Source organism: Temnothorax longispinosus, chromosome 3, assembly GCF_030848805.1.
Source record: "Temnothorax longispinosus isolate EJ_2023e chromosome 3, Tlon_JGU_v1, whole genome shotgun sequence".
Lineage (NCBI taxonomy): Eukaryota > Metazoa > Arthropoda > Insecta > Hymenoptera > Formicidae > Temnothorax > Temnothorax longispinosus.
Window position 1 is genome coordinate 6,419,846 of NC_092360.1, and position 23,748 is coordinate 6,443,593.

The window sequence follows — 23,748 nt, forward strand, 5'->3', positions numbered from 1 at the left end:
GATCGAGGGTCCCACGAGTTCTAAAACCGGTCCTGCGATCTACCGAAGTCGCTCATCCACTTCGCGGCAGATCGGAGCAGCTCGGGCGGGAGCCGAGCCCGACCGGAGTGAAGTGAGAGTCGCGCGCGCGGGCGCGGCGGTAGGGCGGCGGGCGGCCTGGGCGGCACAGTAAACGACGGCGGTGGGTCGGTGTCGGTGTCGGTGAGTGCCGGGTGGGTTTGTTTGTTCGTGTCGGTTATCGTTCCGCGTTCGGCGCGTCGTTCTCGTGCGAAAAACGGAGTCGCGATCGTCACGAGACAGCAGTCGACGTTCGGTGCGCGGAAAAATTGGCAGTCCACGATTCCGACTCGAGTCGAGACGTCAAAAGGGTGGAAGAGACAGACGCGAAAGGAGCGAAAGGGAGAAGAGAAAGAGAGAGAGAGAAAAGGGTACGAGCAGGATTCCGTGGGGACGTCGATGACTCCCGGTTTAAATCGCTCGCCCATCCCGGTGAGTACTCCCACTAGTCGCTATGCGTGATCCGCCCCGCGGGATACGGTAGGGACAGGGCGGGGCGGGGGGGGAGGGCGGCGGATCGTCCGTCTCCCTTCTGTCGACGTGCTGTGGCTGACGCGGCACGCCGCGCCGGCAATCTCCATCTCCATTTGCGCCGAGCGTTCCGTAAGCAAACTCGCGAGAGTGTCTCGTGCCGGGAGCGGCGCGGATAAAAATCGACCGAATTGCATCGCGAGCGGCGCGGGATAGTCTCCGAAGATCCACTAGTGAACTATACTTGTTTCCTGAACGTCGTTTCCTCGTTGTTGTTTCCTCGATCACGAGAGACGATCGCGTGAGTGTCGCGTGAACGGCCTCCGGATTATAATACATAACAACATCGTCGTCGCGAGACAAAGGGATTCCGGTTGCCAGGATTCCTCGAGCGTCCTGAACGCGCGAGATAGGCGTACAGGTAAACGGATACTTCCGGCGGAGGTAGAGCTCGAGGAGTCGGGGAAATCGTGGAGTAACGAGGCCGCCAAATTAGGTGAATGTCAATCCGCCAGCGTATGGCCGTAAGCCAGATTCTTCCGGTCGAATTCCTCCAGATTGAGCGAGAAGATGCGCTTGAAAATGATGAAAAAGGCCAATCTTTTAATACGTATAAGTAGATTGTTTGCCGCGTAGTTCGAGCTATGTGTGAAATAATCGTTGGATGTTTAGATGATTGGTGCCTATTTCTATACCAATGCGGATTAACTTTTTAATCTCGGTTTAACTTACTTCTCTTCCTTTTCTAATTCTTACAACTAAAAAAGGATGAAAAATAAGTTAAACCGAGATTGAAGTTAATCTATATTGGTTGAAAGGGGCGTGAACGAAGAAGTCGAACATTCTCTGAGTCAGTCTGAATAATAAATGAATCATCGAAATATCTAAAGAAATTTATTTAAAATTTTAATTCGATTTCTCTCTCTCTCTCTCTCTCTCTCTCTCTCTCTCTCTCTTTCTCTCTCACCCGACAACACCGTCTACGCAATCTTGATTTGAAATACAGAAATATAGAACAAGAAAAAGAAAATAAACCATTTGTACGATGAAATTGTATTAATCAGCGTCAAAATCTTTGATACGCCGTCCTGTAAAATCATCTTTTTCGATCTTTAATGTATCTTGGAAAATACTGAAGCTTTGTGTGTTGAAGAAATACTGAAAAGTTTCTTTAAAAATGAACACCGTTTTAAATTCGCAATAGAAAGAGAGAGAAAGAGAGAGAGAGAGAGATGTGCATGGACTTCGGAGATCGGGCGAAGGATGGAGGAAAAGTCATCGTCAGCCTTGGACGAAATTACACATCCGCATGTCAACGATTGTATTCGACACGCTGCTTCACGCATCATCGCTTCGTGTTTTCTTATCCGACGGTTTTATGTCTATTTCTACCCATGTAGACTGTAGACTAACTTTAATCTCTGTTTAACTTCTTATCTTTTTCCTTAATTCTTAAAAAAATTAAAAAAAAAATCAATTAAACCGATATTAAAGTTAATCTGCGTTGGTAGAAATGGACATTGATCTTCTTGATCTTTGTTTGACAATCTTGGTTAATTAATCTCTCGTAATTGCCGAATCACCATGTTCCTTCCTGTGTTATGGTATAATTGATCGTAAGAATGAGTTATTAGTTGGCTAGTTATTCGCCTTGATAAACCGGCCGTAGAGATAGCCCCATTGATCGCCTAATATAATTAATCTAACCCCAATTAAGTAATTGCCGATATCGCCGCGTTTTTGTCGGTTATCAATGTCATCACTCGTTACGAATGTCACAGCTAACGTTATTTATGACACGCGCCCACGACTAAAATCGGGGGACTATTTAATTGGATATTTCTGTGTTATTCTCTTTATTACATTCAAACAAATCTGTATCTAATAACATATATTTGCATATCAAATATACCTGTCATCCTTTTGCGACAGTTTACATCAGTTTAACAGTGCTAACAAAATAAGTGCCGAGAATACATGAAATACGGGAATTATACTCATAATAGAGAGAAAAGGTTATTGATATTAAATATTAAAAATTATATTCAAAATTTTTAATAAGATGAAATAATAAAGAAGCTTTCCCATTCATCTGATGGATAAATAATATGTGAATAATACGCGTATAATACCTGTCGTATTTTGTTTTTAAATTTATATGAGCTTGACGGTATCTTTAGAAATTATAAGATTAGCTATGTATAAATATTTTTATATGCTGATTGCTCGCGATAAAAACGGTAAACAATTTTACAAATTTTTATATGTAGATACGTTTTACGCGTTTCCTCTTCGTTTCCTGTCCATTTCAACCATGCAGGAATTCAATGTATTTTTGCATCGTGACATCGTAGATATAAATAATTCATGCTTTAGTAGACCAGAGCATTCTTCGTTCAAACAAACTGGTCTTTATGTAAATAATATTCTTGGTTTTGTAAATATATTAAATTATCTTTTTCGTCTCTAGTAGCGACGTAGCGACCAATATTTAACTTTCCATAAGTTGCGTCTCTTATCACACTCGTGGCTGTAATAATATAAGTCCGTATTGTGATATGATTCGTGTACACGTGTATAAACACTCACGTGTTTTGTTTGTTTTCTCACGTATATTCGAAATGCCATAGTTTAACGTTCGATCACGATCGATACACGTTCGTCAATAAAACATTGCGTCAATAAACGGAACATTGATTCGGGATCAGGATGTATCGAGTAAGGTTATTAAATTTCGCTTGTTCGCTCTATCTCAAATCGTATTATCTTCATTTCTAGTTGACCATACGTATAGCGAATCTGTAACCTTGCGCGATTGCACGAAATAGCCTTGATTAAACCCGGAGAAGCGGTTCGTGTCGCGCGCGAGCACTCCGACGAACATACAAAATATGACCAATAAATCAGACGCGCTATACGCGCAACGTATTCGCGATTCGCAAACGTTTTATGTCCGCAGAAGCGACGCGATAAATGACGATAAATCAAGTCTATCAAGCGAATTGGATTTTCCCAAAATGTAATCCAATTCGCTCTCTACTGTGAAATTTATAAACTTTGATTTAATTAAATTATTGCCCGTAAAAATGATGTTAAACATAAATAGTTTACAGAGTTTGCTAAAGATCTTCTGGGGAGGAATAACTTAAAAGTTCAACAAACTTTTGCATTTATAACGTTGCAAGCGGAATAAATGGGCGAGCCACCATTTATATTAAATTTCGAACTTTTAGCTTAAGCTGCTAATTAAATTGCCGTTGAAACTAGACGAATTTGCACTTTGGAGTTTCGGGCGCTACGAAACTTTTACTCTTCGACAAATAACGTCGCAATTAAACCGCCTTTATAGATGCGGACAAAGTTTATCGACGCTTTACCGTTGTGCAAAAAGCTACACAGCTCTGTTATTTTTAATTCTGTTATTTGCGAAGCCGATTAAATTCAAGCGTATTGTTCCGTTCAGCCTTGACACGTAATTTCGCGATTACATCATTAATGCCTGTCCACCGGATTAAGTGCGTAAGCGTGTATCGTTCTACAGAATTTCACGCCCTCGAATCGTTCTGCCTGGGAATATTGATGCCATGTAATTTTCCGTGCAACGTTACTCGCGCGTTTCGTCACTTACACTTATTATTTATCGCCAAGTCACCACTGTCGACGAGCGTGTGAAGTGCCACTATCGTGCTTAAGAGGCCGTGCGATTTTGAAGTGTTATATTTGTTTTTCGCGATATTACATCTCGAGACTGCTCGAGACTAACGTTCAACGAATTCTGCTGAACTTTGTTTCAGCACGAAGTTTTACTTCCCCGCAAATTCGTATACAGTGGGTAACTAGTTTACAAAGAATAAATATATTTCGATATAGGTTTTTTACTTTTTTTTTTTTTGACATAGCAAATATGATTTTAAAACAACTTATTAAAAAATAACAAAGCAGTAATACCGTGATTTTTTCTTCCTTCAATTATTCTTTTAATCTTCTTCATTTTTTTCTCGTTTCATATTTGTAACTGAATACGAAACGGCAAAGAGATATCTTTTATTTTATTCTTGCCTTTATCGCAAATAATTTTACTGATAATTCAACGGTTTGTTTTTTAGGTAAGCTTTTGTTACAACACTGGAAAACATCGTTGTACGCGTTTTGAAGAAACGTGTGGGGATTATTTATATTAAAACACGATATTTATGTTAAAACAGGAGGCAGAGTAATAGGCTCGCGATATGTTTCTCGCATACGATATTACGACATAGTCTTCACGGCAACATTATCCAAGGCAGAATGAATGAATGATGAATCATATTTGCATTCGATCAGTATGCACGCGATAAATTTCTGAGACGCGTAATTGTCATACGTAATGATATTAGAAAATCGATTGTATGAAAATAGTCTTTAGTTTTTTACTCGGTGCGTTTCAGGTGACGCGCGCATTTATAATTTTCAAGTCACAAAATCAAACGAGATTATTCTCGTGTGATATTTTGCGGCGGCCCCTTTACGTCGTTGAATATATATTTTAAGTCATAACTGGTTTATATATTAATAGAAATGTTATTTCATCGATGAAGACTTGAAGGGGATCTATTCAACGAGTTTTATGTATATTCGCATGGAATCAAATTCGTGGACGAGAAAACAATTTTTAAAAGTTGAAACGCGTTTTAAAATTGGACATGCCGACTAATCGAAATATATAATGCAGGATGTTTGTATTTTTGTCAGTAAATGATACATTTTTACACGTATGCTACGTATATACAATGGGCGGTGAAATAATTAGGATTGCAAATTTGTATTTTTTTTTCCTTGACAGGTGAATGTCAGTTGAAGAGCACACACGAGGCAGAATGCAAACTCGACAGATCCTAGGCGTGTTTCATCGCATGCTAGAACTAATTGTGAGAGGAATATCACTGTTAGTTGCCTTTATCAGAGGCCCGGCAAAATCTCAACCACCTATCAAGGATTTAACTCTCCTGTACAGCGCGACCACTTTAGCGTTAAAAATTCGAAACAGACAAGTAGGTACTTTTTACTCTTTGTACTCTCTTTGTTCGAATGTTTGATAAATCTTGACAGTTTGCTTTTGATAAGCTTCTTGTAATCAATCGTTTTGAATTATCTGATAACAAAGTTAAGTTTTATTTGTGAATTAATCCTATGATTAGTACACATTGCAATGCTTATCTTTAACATAACAAATAAGAAAGCATAACAGCTCGCATACGAGAAACGTATTTTTTTATATCATTAAGTCGTTTTTTTAAAGTATATAAAAAAAACTGAATCTCGTCGCTATAAATATGTTAATAAAATGACCAGGATAAGCCTTATTAACTACCTAGACAATACACTTCCGCCTATGTCGGCTAAGTTGATCACGTAACTGCTTATTATTTACAGTTAACTTCGGAAGATGTTGTAACTTCGTATATAGAAAGAATAAAAGAGATCCAGCCAATACTCAACTGTGTAGTCGCAGAACGCTTTGAGAAGGCTCTCAAAGAAGCGAGAATATGCGACGAACTGTTAAAATCTCAGGACGCTCCGTCCGTAGAGTTTCTGGCCAAAGAGAAACCATTGTTTGGCATACCCTTTACCACCAAGGTAACTTTTGATTCTTATTTTATTCATTCCTTAATTTCATTAGAGGTGATAGGTCAGACAACGATTAGATTTCCGCCTTTTGTCATCTATTAACGTAATTAGGTGATTATAATATAAGGATACCATTTGTATTTATTGCATTGCAGGACTGTATCGCGGTCGAAAACATGCAGCAAACGGCCGGTCTAGTTGTACGTAAGAACATTGTCGTTGATAAAGATGCAGAGGCGATAAAATTAATGAAGTCAGCTGGAGCCATACCTCTGGCGTTGACAAACGTTTCGGAACTGGCAATGTGGTGGGAAAGCAGTAATTGTCTGTTCGGTATTACCAAGAATCCCTACAATACAAGGTACGACACCTTACGTCATCATCAACATCATGCAATATAATTAGTTACATAATATTATAATAATATTGATTGAAAACGTATAATAGTTATTTATCGAAACTTTATCGAAAGAAAAATATACTTGAGAGAATCAAATTAATTTTATTTCATTTTAATAAACAACTAAAATGAATAATAGTAAATTATAATTATTGAATTTAATTTAATACTTAATATATACACTACCGTTCAAAAGTAATACCTTCTTAAGAAAAACAACAATGGTGCCGATAAAATTCATTAAGTGAAATTTTTCTTTGGAAAATTATTAGACACAAATAATACTGTGTTCAATAGTTAGAACACACAGTAAAATTTCTCATATATGACGTTTTTCTTTAAAAGTATTGGCTGTTGTTTTTTTAAGAAGGTAGTGCTTCCAAATTTTTGAACGGTAGTGTATATTATAAATATGCCAATGTAGGCAGCAGTTACGCAATTTCTTAATATTATAACTTCCAAGTATATGACAGAAATCGTAACAAGATTTAACCCTACAGGAACTTCTTATTTCGTTATCTACTTTCAGACATATTGTAGGCGGTTCTTCAGGTGGTGAAGGCTGTTTACAAGCAGCAGCTGGATCACCGGTTGGAATTGGGTCGGATATTGGTGGCTCTATTCGTATGCCGGCGTTCTTCAATGGGATTTTTGGCCATAAGCCATCTAAGGGTGAGAAAGATTGAGGATAACTCGCATGTTTCTTGTTATTAACGTGTCGTAAAAACATCACATTTTTATTACAGGAATTGTCTCGAATGATGGTCAATATCCTAGTGCACAAAGCTATGACCAAGATCAATTACTCGCCATTGGACCAATGTGTAGATACGCGCAAGATTTGACGTTAATTCTGAAAATTATCGCAGATAAAAATGCTGACTTATTGAAATTAAATCAGAAAGTGGACATTTCGAAAATCAAGGCAAGGTTGATTTAATATTGACATAAAAATACTTAATTATTTTTTCTTGAATCTAATCTTACTTTATATACGCATGCTTTTGCAGCGAAATATCATTAATAATTTGTCATATGATAACCAGGAAACGATATTTCTATGTGACTTTAGCTCTATTATATGGAGGACGACGGTGGTCAATACCTAATTTCGCCAGTGGATCCAGAGATAAAAGCCGCTATGAAAAGAGTGGTAAATTATTTTGAGAAAGCGCACAAAATTAAAGCCACGAAATTAAACATAAAGATGTTAAAAAAAAGCACAGCCCTCTGGTTGGCAAACATGGCGTGCAAGGACGAGAAAGATTTTTCATACGAGCTAACCAATAGGAAAGGTCAACTTAATATTTGGTTGGAATTCATTAAGTGGATGTTATTTATGAGCAATCACACTTTAATCGCTCTTTTCACTGCCATGTTCGAAAAATTCGGCATAAAACATGGGAGTGAAAAACATGTACGACTTATGCAACAGAGTAAAGATCTTTATCAGGAATTCAAGGTACCATTACATTGCTTTTCTTTATGTTGTAAGATTTTTTTATATCAAAATATACCTTGAATGTCACTGTTGTTGCATACATTTTTGCTTATATGAAAACCCGAAACATATGCGATGTTTTATACTTCTCATATTTTTTAAGGATATTTTGGGAGAAGACGGTGTGTTCTTGTATCCAACACATCCAACTGCAGCTCCAATGCACCATGAACCGTTGTGTAAACCGTTCAATTTTTCTTATACTGCAATCATTAATGTGTTAGGCCTACCGGCTACGGCTTGTCCATTAGGTTTAAATAAACAAGGTCTTCCCATTGGAATACAAGTGTGTATTGGTATACGATATTTCTATGCAAAATTAAAGGAGTGTCTCATTTGTATTTTAAATAATATATTTTAATCATGTAGGTCGTAGCAGGACTTTATCAAGATCATTTGACTTTCGCTATTGCGGAAGAATTGGAACGAGGTTTCGGAGGATGGGTACCACCGGCAATCGTAGCTTGACGTCAATACTGTTGTCATAGACAATAAGTCTATGAACGAGTGACATACACGTAAAGCCTCATCTTACCGAACCTTCCCATCCTTATCTTGCAAAGTATTACATTATATTAAAGATTTTGCTGTATGTAAACACTATCGAGGTAAAGTACAAATTATACATGAATGTATATATAATATAACATAAAACATATATACATATAACACATACATATAATATAAATATACATATACATACATATTATATATATATATACATTATACATATTATATTTATACATATATTATATATATATATATATATACGTACGTATGGTGTGTTTGATTTAAGCGTATATACTTAAATATTTTTTTAAATAATAGAGTTATAACAAAATGCTTTTGAATAAAAGTTATTTTGGAAAACAAAGTTTTGACTTTTTTTAACTTGTTTTAAACACAAATGACAATAAGATAAAAAAATAACACTTTATTGCACATTACTAAATTTGTTATAAAATACCTTACATAATTGTTATAAAATAAATATATATTATTTTATTTAAAAAATAAAACTGTCGTTTCATTTTTTTGAATAGAAACATAAAAAATTAAAAATTTTTATTTATTATATAGAAATATAGATCATCACACAGATAAGTCATTATATATATCTTGAACAAAATAATTTTTATTCGAAAATTTTTTAATAACGTTATTTTTAAAATTAACGGTATATATATTTAAACAAAATACATTGTATGTATATGATATGTGTGTACATAATAAACATATGTATGTGATATGTATGTATTTGATAATGGCTGCGTTCCGATATTCACTGTCAGTACTGAAAATCTATAGTGTACGTTAAGTAAACTATAGATTTTCAGTACTTGCGGTCAATATCGGAACGCAGTCAATATATGTTTATGATAAATATGTATATATTTGTGTATATATATGTATAATATATACATGTATACACATATGTATGCTCGACATGCATTTAATATGAAATTTCTTATACAATATTTGATATTCCGTAAGTTTCCTGATGTATAGTGAGTTTATATGATACGATTATGTTGCGACTCTTGCATTTATGAAATTCCAAGGAAACATTGGTATTATAACATCTAAACAAGAGAGAGTGTGTCAATTTTGTGATCAAATGCTTATTACGATTCCTTGAAATAATTAATGATTAATGTTGCGATATGAATATGGCTAATCGTACTGAGGATATTACCTAATTCAACATAAAATAAGAATATCGTCACATGTATGTACATACGCGCGCTCTTACATGAGGATAACGGAAAATTTAATTTAAAAAATGGGACATTAAATGTCTATATGACAGGGAAAATGTATGTAGATACAAAATGTATGCATACATATTCAATGTTGAAGCATTTGTATATTGGATTGCAGTATTTATATACCTCTGACTTCTGTGTAGAATTTTCTATTTTCATACGTGATGTATGCGAAATCAGATGGTAGCAGAGGGTTTCTGGTAATATGTGATAAGACATTCGATGTTATTTAAGACATGTATTGATGTTGAGAATTTATACATATATATTTTATCTACTGAGAGAAATAAACTTTTATTACATTATTTCATCACAATTATATCTTCTTTATATCCAGTGTTCTTTTTTTTAGCATTACTGACATGCTGAATAAACTATTTAATATGGATATTTCCATAAACCAAGACAATTTTATAGCTTAAATAAATACTTTTACAAGTAGTATAACATAAATGAAAGAAATGCAAATTATAAGTTGTCGCGTTTAAAAAGTATAACTTTAATTTAAATATATAATATTATATCATATCGCGTTAAAATCATCGTATATTTAGATGCACTGCATAATAAATCACGTCTTATTGTTAGAGTTCTACAAATTTTACCATCTTCATGTTACATAATTTATTAGGGGAACGGGAGGTAGCCCCGTCTTCAAATATACCAAATATATCTATGGACATTGTTTAAACATTCTGCATATGTCGAGATACGCAGAAAGACATATTAGAATGTTTAAACAATAGCTATAGATACGCGGTATACTTGAATTTCAATAATGTCCGGAGCTACCCCTCGTTCCCCTACATATATAATGTATATGTAAAACTCAGATAAGCAAAAAAGAATTTATTAATGAAATAAATAGTCATTGGAAGAACAAATTTCAGTATGTTTAAAATACAGTCGAATTTGTAACCTCAGAAAAATGTATTTTAGTTCATAGATACTATTTAAAGCGTCTATGTACAGTCGTTTAAAAAAATATAGATTGTATCGAAAATATGTATTTGTTTTGCTACTAGGTATGAAACACTATCTCGATAAGACTGCACTATCCGTAAATATATATGACATTTATGTGTTTCATGAAACCTCTCATGCTCATTCATTCTTCAACTCTCATAACTATATATATATAATTTAAAAAAGCACTTGACCACTCAACCGTTAGAAATTCTAAAACATACCTGATTCTTGTATTAAAATATGTAAAGAATGATCATGAAATACTACGAACAGCCCTTATCTTTCTATTGCAGCCTCTTTGTTACTAATTAGATCGGTTTAGGAAGAGCTGCCTATACATATATGTAATTTGTAAAACAGGTACCCAGTTTCAACAATTGCCATAATTAAGCTAAACATATATAATATTAGAATCGCAAAACAAAAACAGTCTTGCCTTTTCTTGTAAGCTTTAATAATATTTTTGCACGTTTTGTAAGTACAGTTTAAGGATAAAAATATTCGAGGACTTTTCAGTGTGCTTTTAATACTCATTTCTAATGGTGTTAGGATCAATATATAAAAATTTCACTTTCTAGTTTTATACATTCCAAGAAAGTAGAAATCCGCAACCAAAAAAGCACCGAACTAAATTACATTTAGGAAATAGTCTACAAGGAAATCTGCTATTGTCGATAAAATTACGATATCCCGAGACTATTAGAGCCGTTTATCCACAGATTCGCATCGCTTATAAAAAAAAATCCAATAGGAAGAGACAGATTTCTATCCTTCTAGCAAGCATTACAAGTACTTAGATCTACAGAGATCGACATTACGTTATGAGATTCGTTTCTTCCGACGGCGTTTCATTGTTACTGGCGGCGATAAGAGCCTTCCCTTCCAATCTATTGTCTAACGAGTTGTCCTTGCTGCATGACCTGCTGAGGATCTCGAACTCGTTCAAGTTGATGTCCGCGTCGAGGAATGCCAAGTCACTCGTATCCCTGGACTGATCCGTTCCATCCTCGGGATGACGCGTCTCGTCTACGTTTCCGTTACTGATTCGTTCATGTAATTGTTCCTTAACGCTGTCCTCGCCGTTTCTTGTCGCAACTCCCGTCATCTCTTTCTGTTTGTTCGATCGCTTATTCATCACATTTAGCTCTACATCCATCTGCGTCGCCCTCCCGGTCGAGGAGTGCTTCGCGAGATCGTGATCGGAGTTGTTCAAGGATGTTTTGTCCGCGTTCGTCGAGACGTTCGGGCCATCGCTCCTCTGATGGTTTCCGTTTGCGGTTTCCGATCCGTCTCGAAGGTTGGCCGGTTCTTGCGCGTCGATGTGACGCTCTTTTCCCTTTTTGGCGGCGGCGAGCTCGGCCTCCTTCATCGCCGAGTGGATGACCGGCTCGGCCCACAATCCCGGGTTGAAGGCTGGCCCCGTTCCACCGAGCTCCGCCGGCAGGATGTCCGTCGGCAGGTGTTCGTGAAGCGTGCTGAGATTGTTGCCGTGTAGATAAATCTACGAGGAGAGAAACGATAACGTTTTTTTGTGCTTGACGCGGTTTAGCTGTAACGAGTCTATACTAAACAATAATTTTTAGCCATTTATGCATATTCCCGAAGGTACCGATTTACCGGGACATTCCCCTTTACTCTATGTTTTTCTCGCAGATCGCGTTGCACACAAGCGACCAGAAATCGATTCTATATATTATCTCTTCCAGGTATGATAAAAACTGGATAGCATATCGGAGCTAAATTAACCGAGCCTAGTTGATCCGCTTGCATGCGGATATAATAAATTTTTGTTACAATAAATGCCAATACAATTTTACAGTTATAATTATCCTTCATCATGTGCATCGAAGCACGATTATAATTATATATAACGTATCTTAGAAATTTTTATTCATGCATCGCTTATGCATGTCCCACCTTATTCCGCGTTTTCTCGTCCAAAAACGGCTTCACCAGGGCCAGAGTCGCTTGGACGTAGAGCGGCGCCGAGAGGAAGTGTATCGCCTTGAATCGGGCAGGAAATCGCCCACGTAGAGCAGCTATTAGGTTTCGCAGAGCCGCTGCCCCCAGTGCGCCGCCCTGCCGTAACGAGAACCCGCTCCAGTCCACCACGGCGACGAAACCGGATTGCTGGAAAAAAAGGAGCGTAGGTCATCGTTATGGCGTTCGGGCGGGGTGTAATAATGCCAGCGTGGAAGTGGACGCCGAGTCTAGACTGCAGTCGTCTAGATTTAGCTGAATGAATCACTAGTTGCCGTTGATTGAATTCAAAAGGCCTCGTTAAAGTTATCGTTGAACTTCGAAAATATTAATGTAAAAATGTACGCATTCAAGTGACGTAAATTAGCATCGAACTTATATTTTTATATTATAGCATTTTATAATATTGAACTTGTTTCTTACTCGCTATTGTCATTACTATTTTTGTATTATAATATTTTATAGTACTGAACTTATATTTTAATGAAGAATTTATATTTTTATGATTACGTGGTTTGGAGCTCTATGCCAGGATAGAGAAGTTACCTCCATGGCTTTCAAATGAAGTAAATTCTTTATATAAAAAGTCGTTCCTTTAAAAATATAACGAAAGCAGCCACTTGCTAATAGCTGATCTCATGGAATAAACGGTCTACTAATAAATGTGACGAGTGTTGCACCTGATTTCGAGGATCTTGAATAAGTATTTCCAGAACTAAGAAGATCGCTCGTTGAACGGACAATGCGGGCACGGCTACGGGATCCCATTGCGACGCTAAAATAACCAGCACGCATCTGCCTTTCCTATATTGATTCCACGATAAAACGTAAAATAATAAAATTAATAAAAACATATATTGATTTACGATAAAACAATAAAATTACAAGATAATTAACTAATAAGTATTACAAATAAACTTTTGTTTTATCTACGTTATTAAACAATTAAGAAAAATAAGATTTTCGTTCCCTTCCTAAAAAACTAGATTAGCAGAAGCATTTAAATATAAAATAGCCCGATCAAGAGTATGCTTGCGTTCGTAAAAAAAATATGTCGTGTTATTTATGCGCAGAATGAAGCTTTGTTAGTCACGCATTTTCCGGCACGCGTACGTGGCTCGTGCCGATAGCGGCGGAAAGGATAAGAATAAATTAGCAGTGCGTCCGTCACACAACCTGGCTTGGCTGCAAGAACATTTATTGTTCGTACCTGTCACGTGCAGGCAGGACACCCGGTATGCCCGCGCGAAGCGCGCGTTGCAACGCCGGGTCTCGGGCGGTGAGATTACCGAAGATATCCTGGCGATGCGTTATTTGTGCTTGATAAGCGGCTATCAGGGCCGCTGCCTGCTCGGTGCGGTACTTCCGGGCTAGCAGGAAGCGCGTGATATACTCATCCGTGCAATGCTCCAGGTCTAGGAACAGCAGACGGAAACCGTCATTGATCGTCATTGTGATGCTACTCGCGATCGGAAGTAATTCGAATACGAATTAATTCCCGGAAGTGCGTATGCGACATGCGCCGAGCATACTAATATTCTTTTTCAATTGTTGGCAGTGTCTGTTTTACGCGTTTTTGCAATTAAATGAATCAACAACTTTTTATAAAAGCGGCTATAGATATCTTCAGTTACAGTTAACTGGACAATAGAATAATTGGATTTTCATTCTTTGTCTCTTGATGTTCATTTCATTGCTGTGAGCCGCCCAGAACGGTACTTGTAGGTATTTAAGATCTTGTATTTAAGATCATTTTTAAGTACAATCTCGAGAAATTACGCGATCGTTTCATTGACTAACTGAGCTTTTACGACCGCCTAAAACAGCTAGTATTTAATAATTTAAATTATTAATAAAACAAAAAATCCACTTTGCGAGAAAGTTTTAATAATAGAAAAGGGTAACTTCTTCGAAGGAAGGATTGCAAAGTCAGATTCTTGTCACGAGAACTGCAGTTTTAACGCCAAACCGATAGATTTCTTTAAACGTTAAAATTACATGCTCACAATTAAACGTTTTTACATTACAGTTGTAATATAAATTGGCAGTCATAGGCTTGCAATTTTATCTTACCTACATTCGGCATTTGTCGAAGTATAGACCTGACAGTCTTAATGGCCAACTTCTTATCACGTTTATCGAACCTGCCTCCCTCTTCGTAAATGCTACGCGCCAAACTGCTGTGACCACGAGCGGGATCGCACCACATATATTCGCAATACTCAGCCATTTTGCTCCCCTTTCCGGAGACACGCGTCAACGATCTGAAACATTACACAAATAAAATATTTTCTCGTCGCACAAATTTTCAACGTTTTAAAATGCTCGATGACATTTCCTCAATAGCGATTTCTAATATAATAATAATAATAATAATAAATAATAATAATCTTTATCAATGAGGAAAAATACCCTTTAACATACAGTGAGAAAATATTGTAAAATCGAAGCATTCAGTATTCCAGTTCAAAATCTCTGACGATAAATCTGATGTCGAAAATTCACAAATGATAGACTTGCGCTTGCGACATAAATTTGCTAATATTCATGTTAATTTTAATGAATTTAATTTAATCGAAATCTTAAGGTGATCCTAAAGCCGTGATCCTAAGCGGTTTTTTTCAGTTTTTTTCTTAGCACTAATCTTTTAATTGGCTTTATAGAAATGCAAAATTCTTGTCTAGAATTAAAGTACGCATCAAAATCTAGGTCATGGTGGTCGAATTTATATGTGGTGGTCGTCACGTATAACAAAAAATATTAATTTTTTTTCGTTTTCGATATAAATTCGACCACCATGACCTAGATTTGATGCGTACTTTAATTCTAGACAAGAATTTTGATATTTCTATAAAACCAATTAAAAGATTAGTGCTAAGAAAAAAACCGGTTAGGATCACGGCTTTAGGATCACCTTAAATAGGAAAATAAATTCAAGGCGAAACGAGGTCGATTGTCAAAAAGACAAAAAAATTATTTTCTTGAGAAAATACGCGCGCGGAAACACTTATCACGGAATCGCTGATGTTCAGTTTTTATTTCCAATTCATTGGATCTGTTTTCTATATTACTGGGGGTCTATTCTGTAACTCGTTATATGCAGTACGTTGTCGTTGCGTAGGTTTACGTTTACTGTATGGTAAAAAAGCTGCATAACGACAACATAACGATAACGATAACGATACTGCATAACGAGTTATAAAATAGGCCCCCTGAAATGGCTGCACTGGTTTAGAGTTTATCTTTTTCCTTCCAAGGTTGAGTAAAGAAGATAAACCCTGAACCAATGCAGCCAGTTCAGCAATAGAAAACAGACCCAATAATTGCCGAATTTATGTGACATCTCACCGGGACGGTACACTGTTAAATTCATATAGGGTTAAATTAAACTCAATTTTGAGTAATTTTCAACTATTCCATAGGTCGCCACTGCTCCTACTCAATATGTAGTTAATTTAACTAAAACAATTTTAATTTGACTAAACCAATAGAGTTTATCAATGGTCTATTGGACTAAACCAATAATCTTATTTTGTTTCAAACTAATAAATTTTGACGCACATGGTTAAAAATAAAAAAATAAATCCAACTCATGGGTATTGGTTTAAATTTCATCCTCTAACCTTTAACAGGTACGGTTTTATCGTTTATTTTTTATTATTAACAAGACACAGACAACAAACGCGCGTACAAGCGACACGCGAGGAGAAACTTTGCCAGTGCTGTCCGCCGGGCCTGGCAAAAGCGCGACGCGCTCTGAATCATACGTGGCGCGTCGCTCGACTACACATCGGGCAACAAAGAGAACGTGTGTAACGTCCGATGGCTGATTCGCGAAGTGGCCTATGTAGCTAAGAGCCGCTCCCATTGAATAAATAACGCGCGATTTTTATCTCGCGAACGTTCCTCGCTCAAAAAGCGATAATTCGCGATTTCGCGCGCTTCTCGATGCCGGGAGGTAACGCGAAATAATCCAATCAACTTGCACGATTCATTCATTAACTGGAGGATAAATATGAAGAGCAACTAGGCGCAGGTGAGAATAGCATAAAATAAATAAAAACGCGATGACATTCGGATTCGAAAAGATTTCATTCTCGCGTTTCGCCTTTTTCCTCACGTTAACAACGAGATGGCCCGGCGCATTGCCCCAAGGATGATTCACAGGAAGCCGTCCTTGCATGAAGCGCGTCATGCGAGCGTTCTTTCGACCGGTTCGGATAATTATTTCGCGAAAGTTTCACACGACCTTGCAACGAGCGAGCGAACGATCGATCGATTCGCGATCCCTTGCACTTTCCAAACGACCAGCCCGCCGAGGCACGGTCGAATCGATCACCTCGGGTCAGGACAAAAATCAGATTTTCGTCAACGCGAAATTTTGTAGAGACCGCGGCCGACATTCGACTCGGAAAATGAAGCTGAAAAGGTTCGTGTTTCTTCATGAGAATTGGAGTGGAAGATTTGATTTTTAGTTAAAATAAACTGAACTAAAGTAAATAATTTTGATTATTATTGACGCTAATGAGCGCGGTAAATGAACGGATGAAAGCCAAGATAACCCGCGAATGTTGATGAATGAAACTGAGAACGGTTGATATACCTATCCTGACCGGCTCGGCGAGTCGGAGCCGGTTTCAGAAACGGTACTTAGGCGTAAGCTAATAAAGAACATAAGTCATCATAGATCTTGCTTGCGTATCATAGGGTCTTTTTAGATCACTGATCGAATTCTTGATATATCGTGGAAATATACAAAACTGAGCTATTTCGATAAATTATGTTAATTATATTATATATTCGATTAATAAATACCTAATCGAGAAGATAAAATAGAAATCTATATGGAAAACAATATTATAGCTAAAACAGGACTGCATAACGTGCCTAATTCATGCCATTACGTCAGATTTATTTCTGTCTCGGTGAAGTTTACCGAACCGATAATTATTGTCTCGGCAAACACGGTAGGGCCGGTGTGCACTGGCATGCAAATTAAAAGCGGCGAAGAAAGAAGAAAAACAGACAGTAATTAGCTCCGAGGAGTTTAGAAAAATTACGTAAAGACGAAGCCTCGACGAAAGCGGGAAAAATCGGCGTGGAAGAAAAGACGCAAAATACACCGTACTTACATACAGATGTTCTTTTCTTGTGTGTAAGTCCCAGAAGAGGGGGAGGAAGAATTCCTAATTCGCTGTAATCGGGAAGTGGCGGACACGAGTGGAAGACGAAATCGACGATGCACCTTGCGTGTCCGAGCGAACTGTGCGCGCAATGAAGAGTCACTTCGACGGCGGTTCGGCGGCGGCCGGTTCGTTTGAAAGTGTCAGAGCGTTGAGAAATACGAGACGGAGAGCGCGGGGTAATAACCACAACGGGATTATACGGTGCGAGAGAGGAAAAAAGATACGGGACGAAAAGAGAGAGCTCGCGAATGGGGCGAAAAGAGAGAGGGAGAGACAGGTAGCGAAAGAGAGAGGAAAGCCCGAAGCCGTTTACCGATTTGCCGCTGACTCACCGCTCCGTGTTCTCCTTACACCCCCGTTATAGTGATCTCGTCGTCGAGATTCCCAAAAACTTGGTCGTAGTCTACTACGTGAGAAGTATGGCGTTGCTCGTGGCTGGCGCCGTGATTATCGACGAGCGCAACGTCGCGTCGTCGTCGGGGCGACGCGCGACGTGACGTGAGTGGGTGGCCGAAGTATATACTTCGAATCGCGAATCGAAAGATTGTCTTTTGGCATCTCTAAAATTTAGTAGCTAAGTAGTTCGTGAAATTTTCCCACAAGAGTCTGGCCGCTTTTTGGCGAAGAAAAAACGTTTTGAATTGAGTTCCAAAAGACGGAATACTAAAGGAAGATTATGTGTGAAATATTGTCCGGGTGATCTTGCGTTGATTCTTTTGGTGAGACCTACCATCCCCTAAAGATTGTCTCATAAGTCCTGTTTATACATCCTGTATATATGTGTATGTGTGCGTGTGTTTAAAGATATTTACTCAAAATAATTTATATATGATTTATATGTATACATATATATATAATTCTATGTTACAAGACTTTTATAATTACACAGGCACACAAAAAATAAAAAGTGTCTTGGCCGAGACACTACACTAGTGTATTCCCATGTATTTTGACCCGCTGAATCCGAATCCGAAGTCAGAGTTGTCAGATTGGCTCTCAGTTCCGAGCAAACCTCGAAAAAAGTTCAAAACTCCACGAAACGAACACTTTTTTTTTAGGTTTGCTCGGAACTGAGAGCCAATCTGACAATTCTGACTTCGGATTCGGATTCAGCGGGTCAAAATACATGGGAATACACTAGTGTAGTGTCTCGGCCAAGACACTTTTTATTTTTTGTGTGCCTGTGTTATTGAAATAATTACTGATATATGAACAATGAGATAAGAGTGGAATTGATAATTCATAATTCAAATATATAATTAAATATTGAAGACAGATGACTTTTTATGAAAAATCGAATATAGATAATTCATGTAAGTTCTTACTTCGAGTAACGTACGCACGTTCTACCTACGTCGTACATAAAATATTGCGCATAAAAATTTGCATACTGCATTTGCAAAACATGTCATTAGCAGCGTCTGATTGATCTACAGACGCGTAGAAAATTACCAGATGTCCATCGTGAAACCTTCATATTGTTGTGCAATAGCGTGTGAAAAAGTAATCACGCGTCTCAATTGCTTCAGAAACGCAGAAGCTTGATGTAGCTTTTCGCCAACTGTTCGATGCGCCCATTCCTTTGCACGATGTACTTATACTGACGATATGAACAATGCGATGCAGATAAGGAACGAACGCAAAGTACATTGCCGTTAACGCAAAGCGCCGCGTAACGCAAGCATTAGCTCGTAAATCTAAAACCGCTTTGCTATAGCGGCACAAATATATACCTTGCGCTTTAACCGGGCTTTAATTGTATTCTCGGCTAACAGTTGAACGATCGCACCGTAATCCATGGTGTTAACAGATTTTCAAGGATGTGTAGTTTATATAAATTAAGATTTTACGCGCATACTTCTATTTGTATACCTAAAAACAAAATTAACGACGCTATACCATCTCCCCTGCTCAGTTTTGAAATAGCTTTAAATAGTTTTAAATGTAAAATTGTGTAATTGGATTAGAAGGTGCATTAAAAATTAAGCACGTTTCTCGCGCTGCTTCAAAAGTAAGCTGTGCACGTAGTTAATATCAAGCGACGCGGCATACATATAGCATCGCGACGCCAAGAGCATAATTTTGTGCGCGCTTCTATTTTTTTTACTTGAAAATAAATTAACGACTACTATCCCCCTAGATTTTGAATTTGCAAACATAAAATTATGGAATTGGATTTAGCAGCTAGATGTATTGAAAATTAAGCATGTTTCTCTTAATGTTTTAGGAATAAATCGTGTACGTAAGAAGGTAAAGGTACCAATACCAGAACACTTAAGAGTAGGTAAATGTACCAATACCTGGACACGTACCTGTGTCTGGATACCTTTAAAAAAATATAAATTTAAGGAAATAAACGTTTGGATATTATGACTGAAGTTTCAAACTACAAGAAAAAATACTTTTATCTTTGATTTTAATGCGCGTTATACTTATAAATAATAAAGGTGTCCAGATATAAGGTACATGTCCGGGTATTGGTACCTTTACCTTAGTTTATATGTGTTAAGCGATGCGGTACGCTACCGCATATAGCGACCTCAAAGTACATAAATATTTAATTTTGCATACACTTCTATTCGTATACCTGAAAATAAATTAATGCCTGCCATCCCCGTTGCTCAATTTTGAAATAACGTAAAAATGTAGATTTGGATTAGGAGGTGCATTAAAAATTAAGCACGTTTCTCGCGTTGCTTCCAGGAATAAAACTCCATTGGCGTCTATCTATGGACAAGCGATATGTATAGTATATGTATTCAAGTATGCATGACTCAACCGTATATCAACTCGTATGCTAGTCACCGGTTGTAAACTCTTCTTGTCAGCATCATCGAATCATTTATTATTAAGAATATTATTTTTTGGGAATGCGCGCGCGCGCGCATTCTTTTGCACAAAGTAACGTAATCCGCGTACAATTATGTCAAGCGTCGTAGCGAGACTGAAGAATGCATACATTATATAGATACGCAGTGACCTTCCCGATAACTCTTGTCGGTTAATCCGATACTGTGTAAGTCGAAGTAAGCGCAACAGAACTATACTCGTAAAAAAAGTCAGCAGCCATTTTCCGATACGTTTCTGTAACGATTTTGCAAACGTTCTTCCTCCGTGCGGAAGTCTTTCGGCTTTGTCTGAAACGCGCTTTCGTATTCGTTCGTGCGACGCGTGACGATGCAATAGTAGGTACATGCATATCACACGTCTGTGCGAGGAAGAAGTTGCGTAATGTATAACGGTAAAAACGCCGTATGGTAGTAATAAGAAGTTGTCTGTTTCCTCCATTCGCGCAGTGAGAGTCTGCCGTTCGTTCGTTACAAGTTTAATAATTAGCACGTAAAAAATATCCTATAATAATTTAATCTGCGCAACCCATTAGTCGTACTTGAAACATTTTAGACGTAGAATTTTAAGTTGGGTTATTTCAGAAATTTCGTATATTTTTAACATAAAGCTATATAGAAATAGATTATGCAGTTTTCTTAATAGAAAATAAAACAAGATTTTTAAATATATCGGATTACTTTAAATTAATATGCGTGGAAATTTACCGCACACTAAAAAGTAAAATAAATAAAAAATCTAAATTTTTTTTTAAATATAAACTGGTTAGATATATTTTTTATACAATGTAAAAAACAAGCATTATATACGTTATAATCAATACGAAAAGAATATTAGATATATAAAATTACTCCAATTTCTAAGAAGATCACTAAAATTCTTCTACGAGAAAAAAACGTCAAATATAAAAATTATTAAAATATTTATTGAACAGGAAGAAATTATTACATAGAGTAAAGTTTAAAATAAAGATTATCGTATCTAATACAAGAATTTTGAAAAGAATTAAATACATTAAAATTTGTCAGATCTAAATGGAAGTAAATCAGACAATATATAACATCATCTAAATTACAGCTTTAAAATATTTATTTTTTTTATTTTTGAGATACGGCATTCAAAATGCTATAATAATGTTTTTATCGTTAATACGCTGCGCCCCGTTTTGCACAAACTGCGTTATCATTCCAAGGGGGCTCATGGTCTCCACTAAATGAGCGCCGATAAAATGGCGATATTACTCACGTAACCGGCATTAAAGCCGATGATAGGGACCGATCGATTTCCGCGTCGGTTTACATCGCTTCTATAGTTGTTCTTTCACTGTGTACACGTAGGCATGTTTCATGAGTACCTAGCTTCTCTACGAGTGACACTATGTCTTTAAAAATGTCGCAAAATGTAATCAAAAGATAGATAGATAGATAGTTTCGCTATTTATTATACGCGCTCCAGGATAGGATCCTCTCAAGCGCAGAAATTAAAATGCAATGAAAATATAAAACTACAAAAATACAAAAATAACACAAAGTAATTTAAAAACAAAAAATCGACGCTCCTATGTATTATGCAGTATCAATGTGTAAGCCAGCATACGTGTGTTAGTGCCTGTGTACGCGCGTGTGTATGTACGGACTCATGAATTCGCTCTTAGCAAATAGTCGTATAGCATTCTCTTGAAAGCATTTAGTGACTCGGAATTACGTATATTACACGGAAGGCTGTTCCAAGAAATGCTATTCAAAGAAAGAAGGCTATTCAAAGAAAGAGATATATAGATATCTAAAGAAGATGAACCTTTCACGCGATATTTCCAGAGCGAGTACATGCAAATAAGTACCAAGTAAAAAGTTTTCGTATAGAAAAAGAAAGAAACGAATTCGTATTATGCGTATCGCTTTTAACATGCACCTACAAATCTTGCACGATACATTTCTTAGATTCGCTGTCCATTTTTATAGCCGTAGTTGAACATTTCTGTGTGGTAAACTTTCACCAATTTTATACCCGATTGCAACATGCACAACCGCGCGTTGCAATGTAATACAATTTTACGTACATCATAAAAATTGTTCGACAAATACTGGTGCAAATTTTACTATGACTACTAGACGATCAATTCAGACAGAGTAAAAAATTACAGCCTTGAATGTCCACTAATAAAGATCTGACTCCATCACCATCCAAAAAAAAAGTCATTGAAATATTTACCGGAAATATTATGACACCTTGATGCTGAAATCAAAAGTGTGTGACGAAATACAAAAATTTATGCGTTTATACATACATATTTATACAGATATATTTTATACATATATGTATATATACAATGGATATAAAACATGTATGCATTTTTCATATTTTACCAGATATTTTTTATTTTAATATAAATATAAAAATATATATATAGATATATCTGAACTCTCACCATTCTTTTGCAAACAACTAAAAAAAAGCAATTTTTGAGATATCGTTATAGCAAGTGAGCGTTTATATATACATATATATATATATATAAATTTATTTATTTAATTAAATTTATATTTATATACATACGATTTTTATACGTATTTATTCGAAGAAGTAGCTGTAGAAAATCGTTAAGATCATATCGATGACAAAAAAACCGTTGCAAAAGTCACTACGAAACTTAACACGCTACATAGACTCACGAGAGAAACTTTCGTAGGGCTTTCTCTCTCTCTTCGCACTACACGTCACAGCGGACGAGCGGACGGTTTTGGAGGATCGTCAGAGGCACCGATGAACCGGGAATTACACCACGATCGGGAACGTCGCGCGTTCGGTCGCGGGAATTAATCGCGGCCCGACGGATTATTGTCGGCGCATCGCCGTCGGGAATTCCCGCGTTGCGTTCCGCGGATTTGCGCGCGTGCCGATTCAACCGCTACGTGCGCGCGTCAACCGTCGAGAAAACGCCGCTCGAAACGTCCGCCGTCCGCC

At 37.0% G+C, this 23,748-nt stretch overlaps 2 protein-coding genes across 10 annotated transcripts in view; one reads left to right on the forward strand and one right to left on the reverse strand.

Moving 5' to 3' along the window:
• LOC139810338 (fatty-acid amide hydrolase 2-B) overlaps positions 1-10,107 on the forward strand; it is a 23,337-nt gene extending 13,230 nt beyond the window's left edge. For 3 of the 6 annotated variants that reach the window (XM_071773790.1, XM_071773787.1, XM_071773788.1), the window contains 8 exons: positions 5,351-5,558; positions 5,941-6,144; positions 6,291-6,496; positions 7,065-7,207; positions 7,282-7,460; positions 7,608-7,997; positions 8,140-8,322; positions 8,406-10,107. In XM_071773790.1, the coding sequence (XP_071629891.1) occupies positions 5,355-5,558; positions 5,941-6,144; positions 6,291-6,496; positions 7,065-7,207; positions 7,282-7,460; positions 7,608-7,997; positions 8,140-8,322; positions 8,406-8,504 (1,608 nt within the window). In that variant the 5' untranslated portion in view covers positions 5,351-5,354 and the 3' untranslated portion in view covers positions 8,505-10,107. Of the gene's footprint in view, positions 1-129; positions 490-630; positions 1,025-5,350; positions 5,559-5,940; positions 6,145-6,290; positions 6,497-7,064; positions 7,208-7,281; positions 7,461-7,607; positions 7,998-8,139; positions 8,323-8,405 lie in introns of those variants that run through there. The other 3 variants (XM_071773785.1, XM_071773786.1, XM_071773791.1) reach the window with 3 other exon arrangements.
• Positions 10,026-23,748, reverse strand: LOC139810339 (clavesin-2). Of its 4 annotated transcripts, none has more exons than XM_071773793.1 (6): positions 23,457-23,748; positions 14,825-15,015; positions 13,962-14,166; positions 13,432-13,555; positions 12,689-12,901; positions 10,026-12,272 (listed from the first exon to the last, which is right to left on the reverse strand). In XM_071773793.1, exons 2-6 carry the CDS (start codon positions 14,979-14,981, stop codon positions 11,586-11,588), a joined length of 1,386 nt encoding a protein of 461 aa, XP_071629894.1. In that variant the 5' UTR covers positions 14,982-15,015; positions 23,457-23,748; the 3' UTR covers positions 10,026-11,585. The 4 variants fall into 4 exon arrangements, with proteins under 4 accessions (XP_071629894.1, XP_071629893.1, XP_071629896.1 ...); XM_071773792.1 differs by having other exon boundaries at positions 23,341-23,748; XM_071773795.1 differs by lacking the exon at positions 23,457-23,748 and adding an exon at positions 19,671-21,365.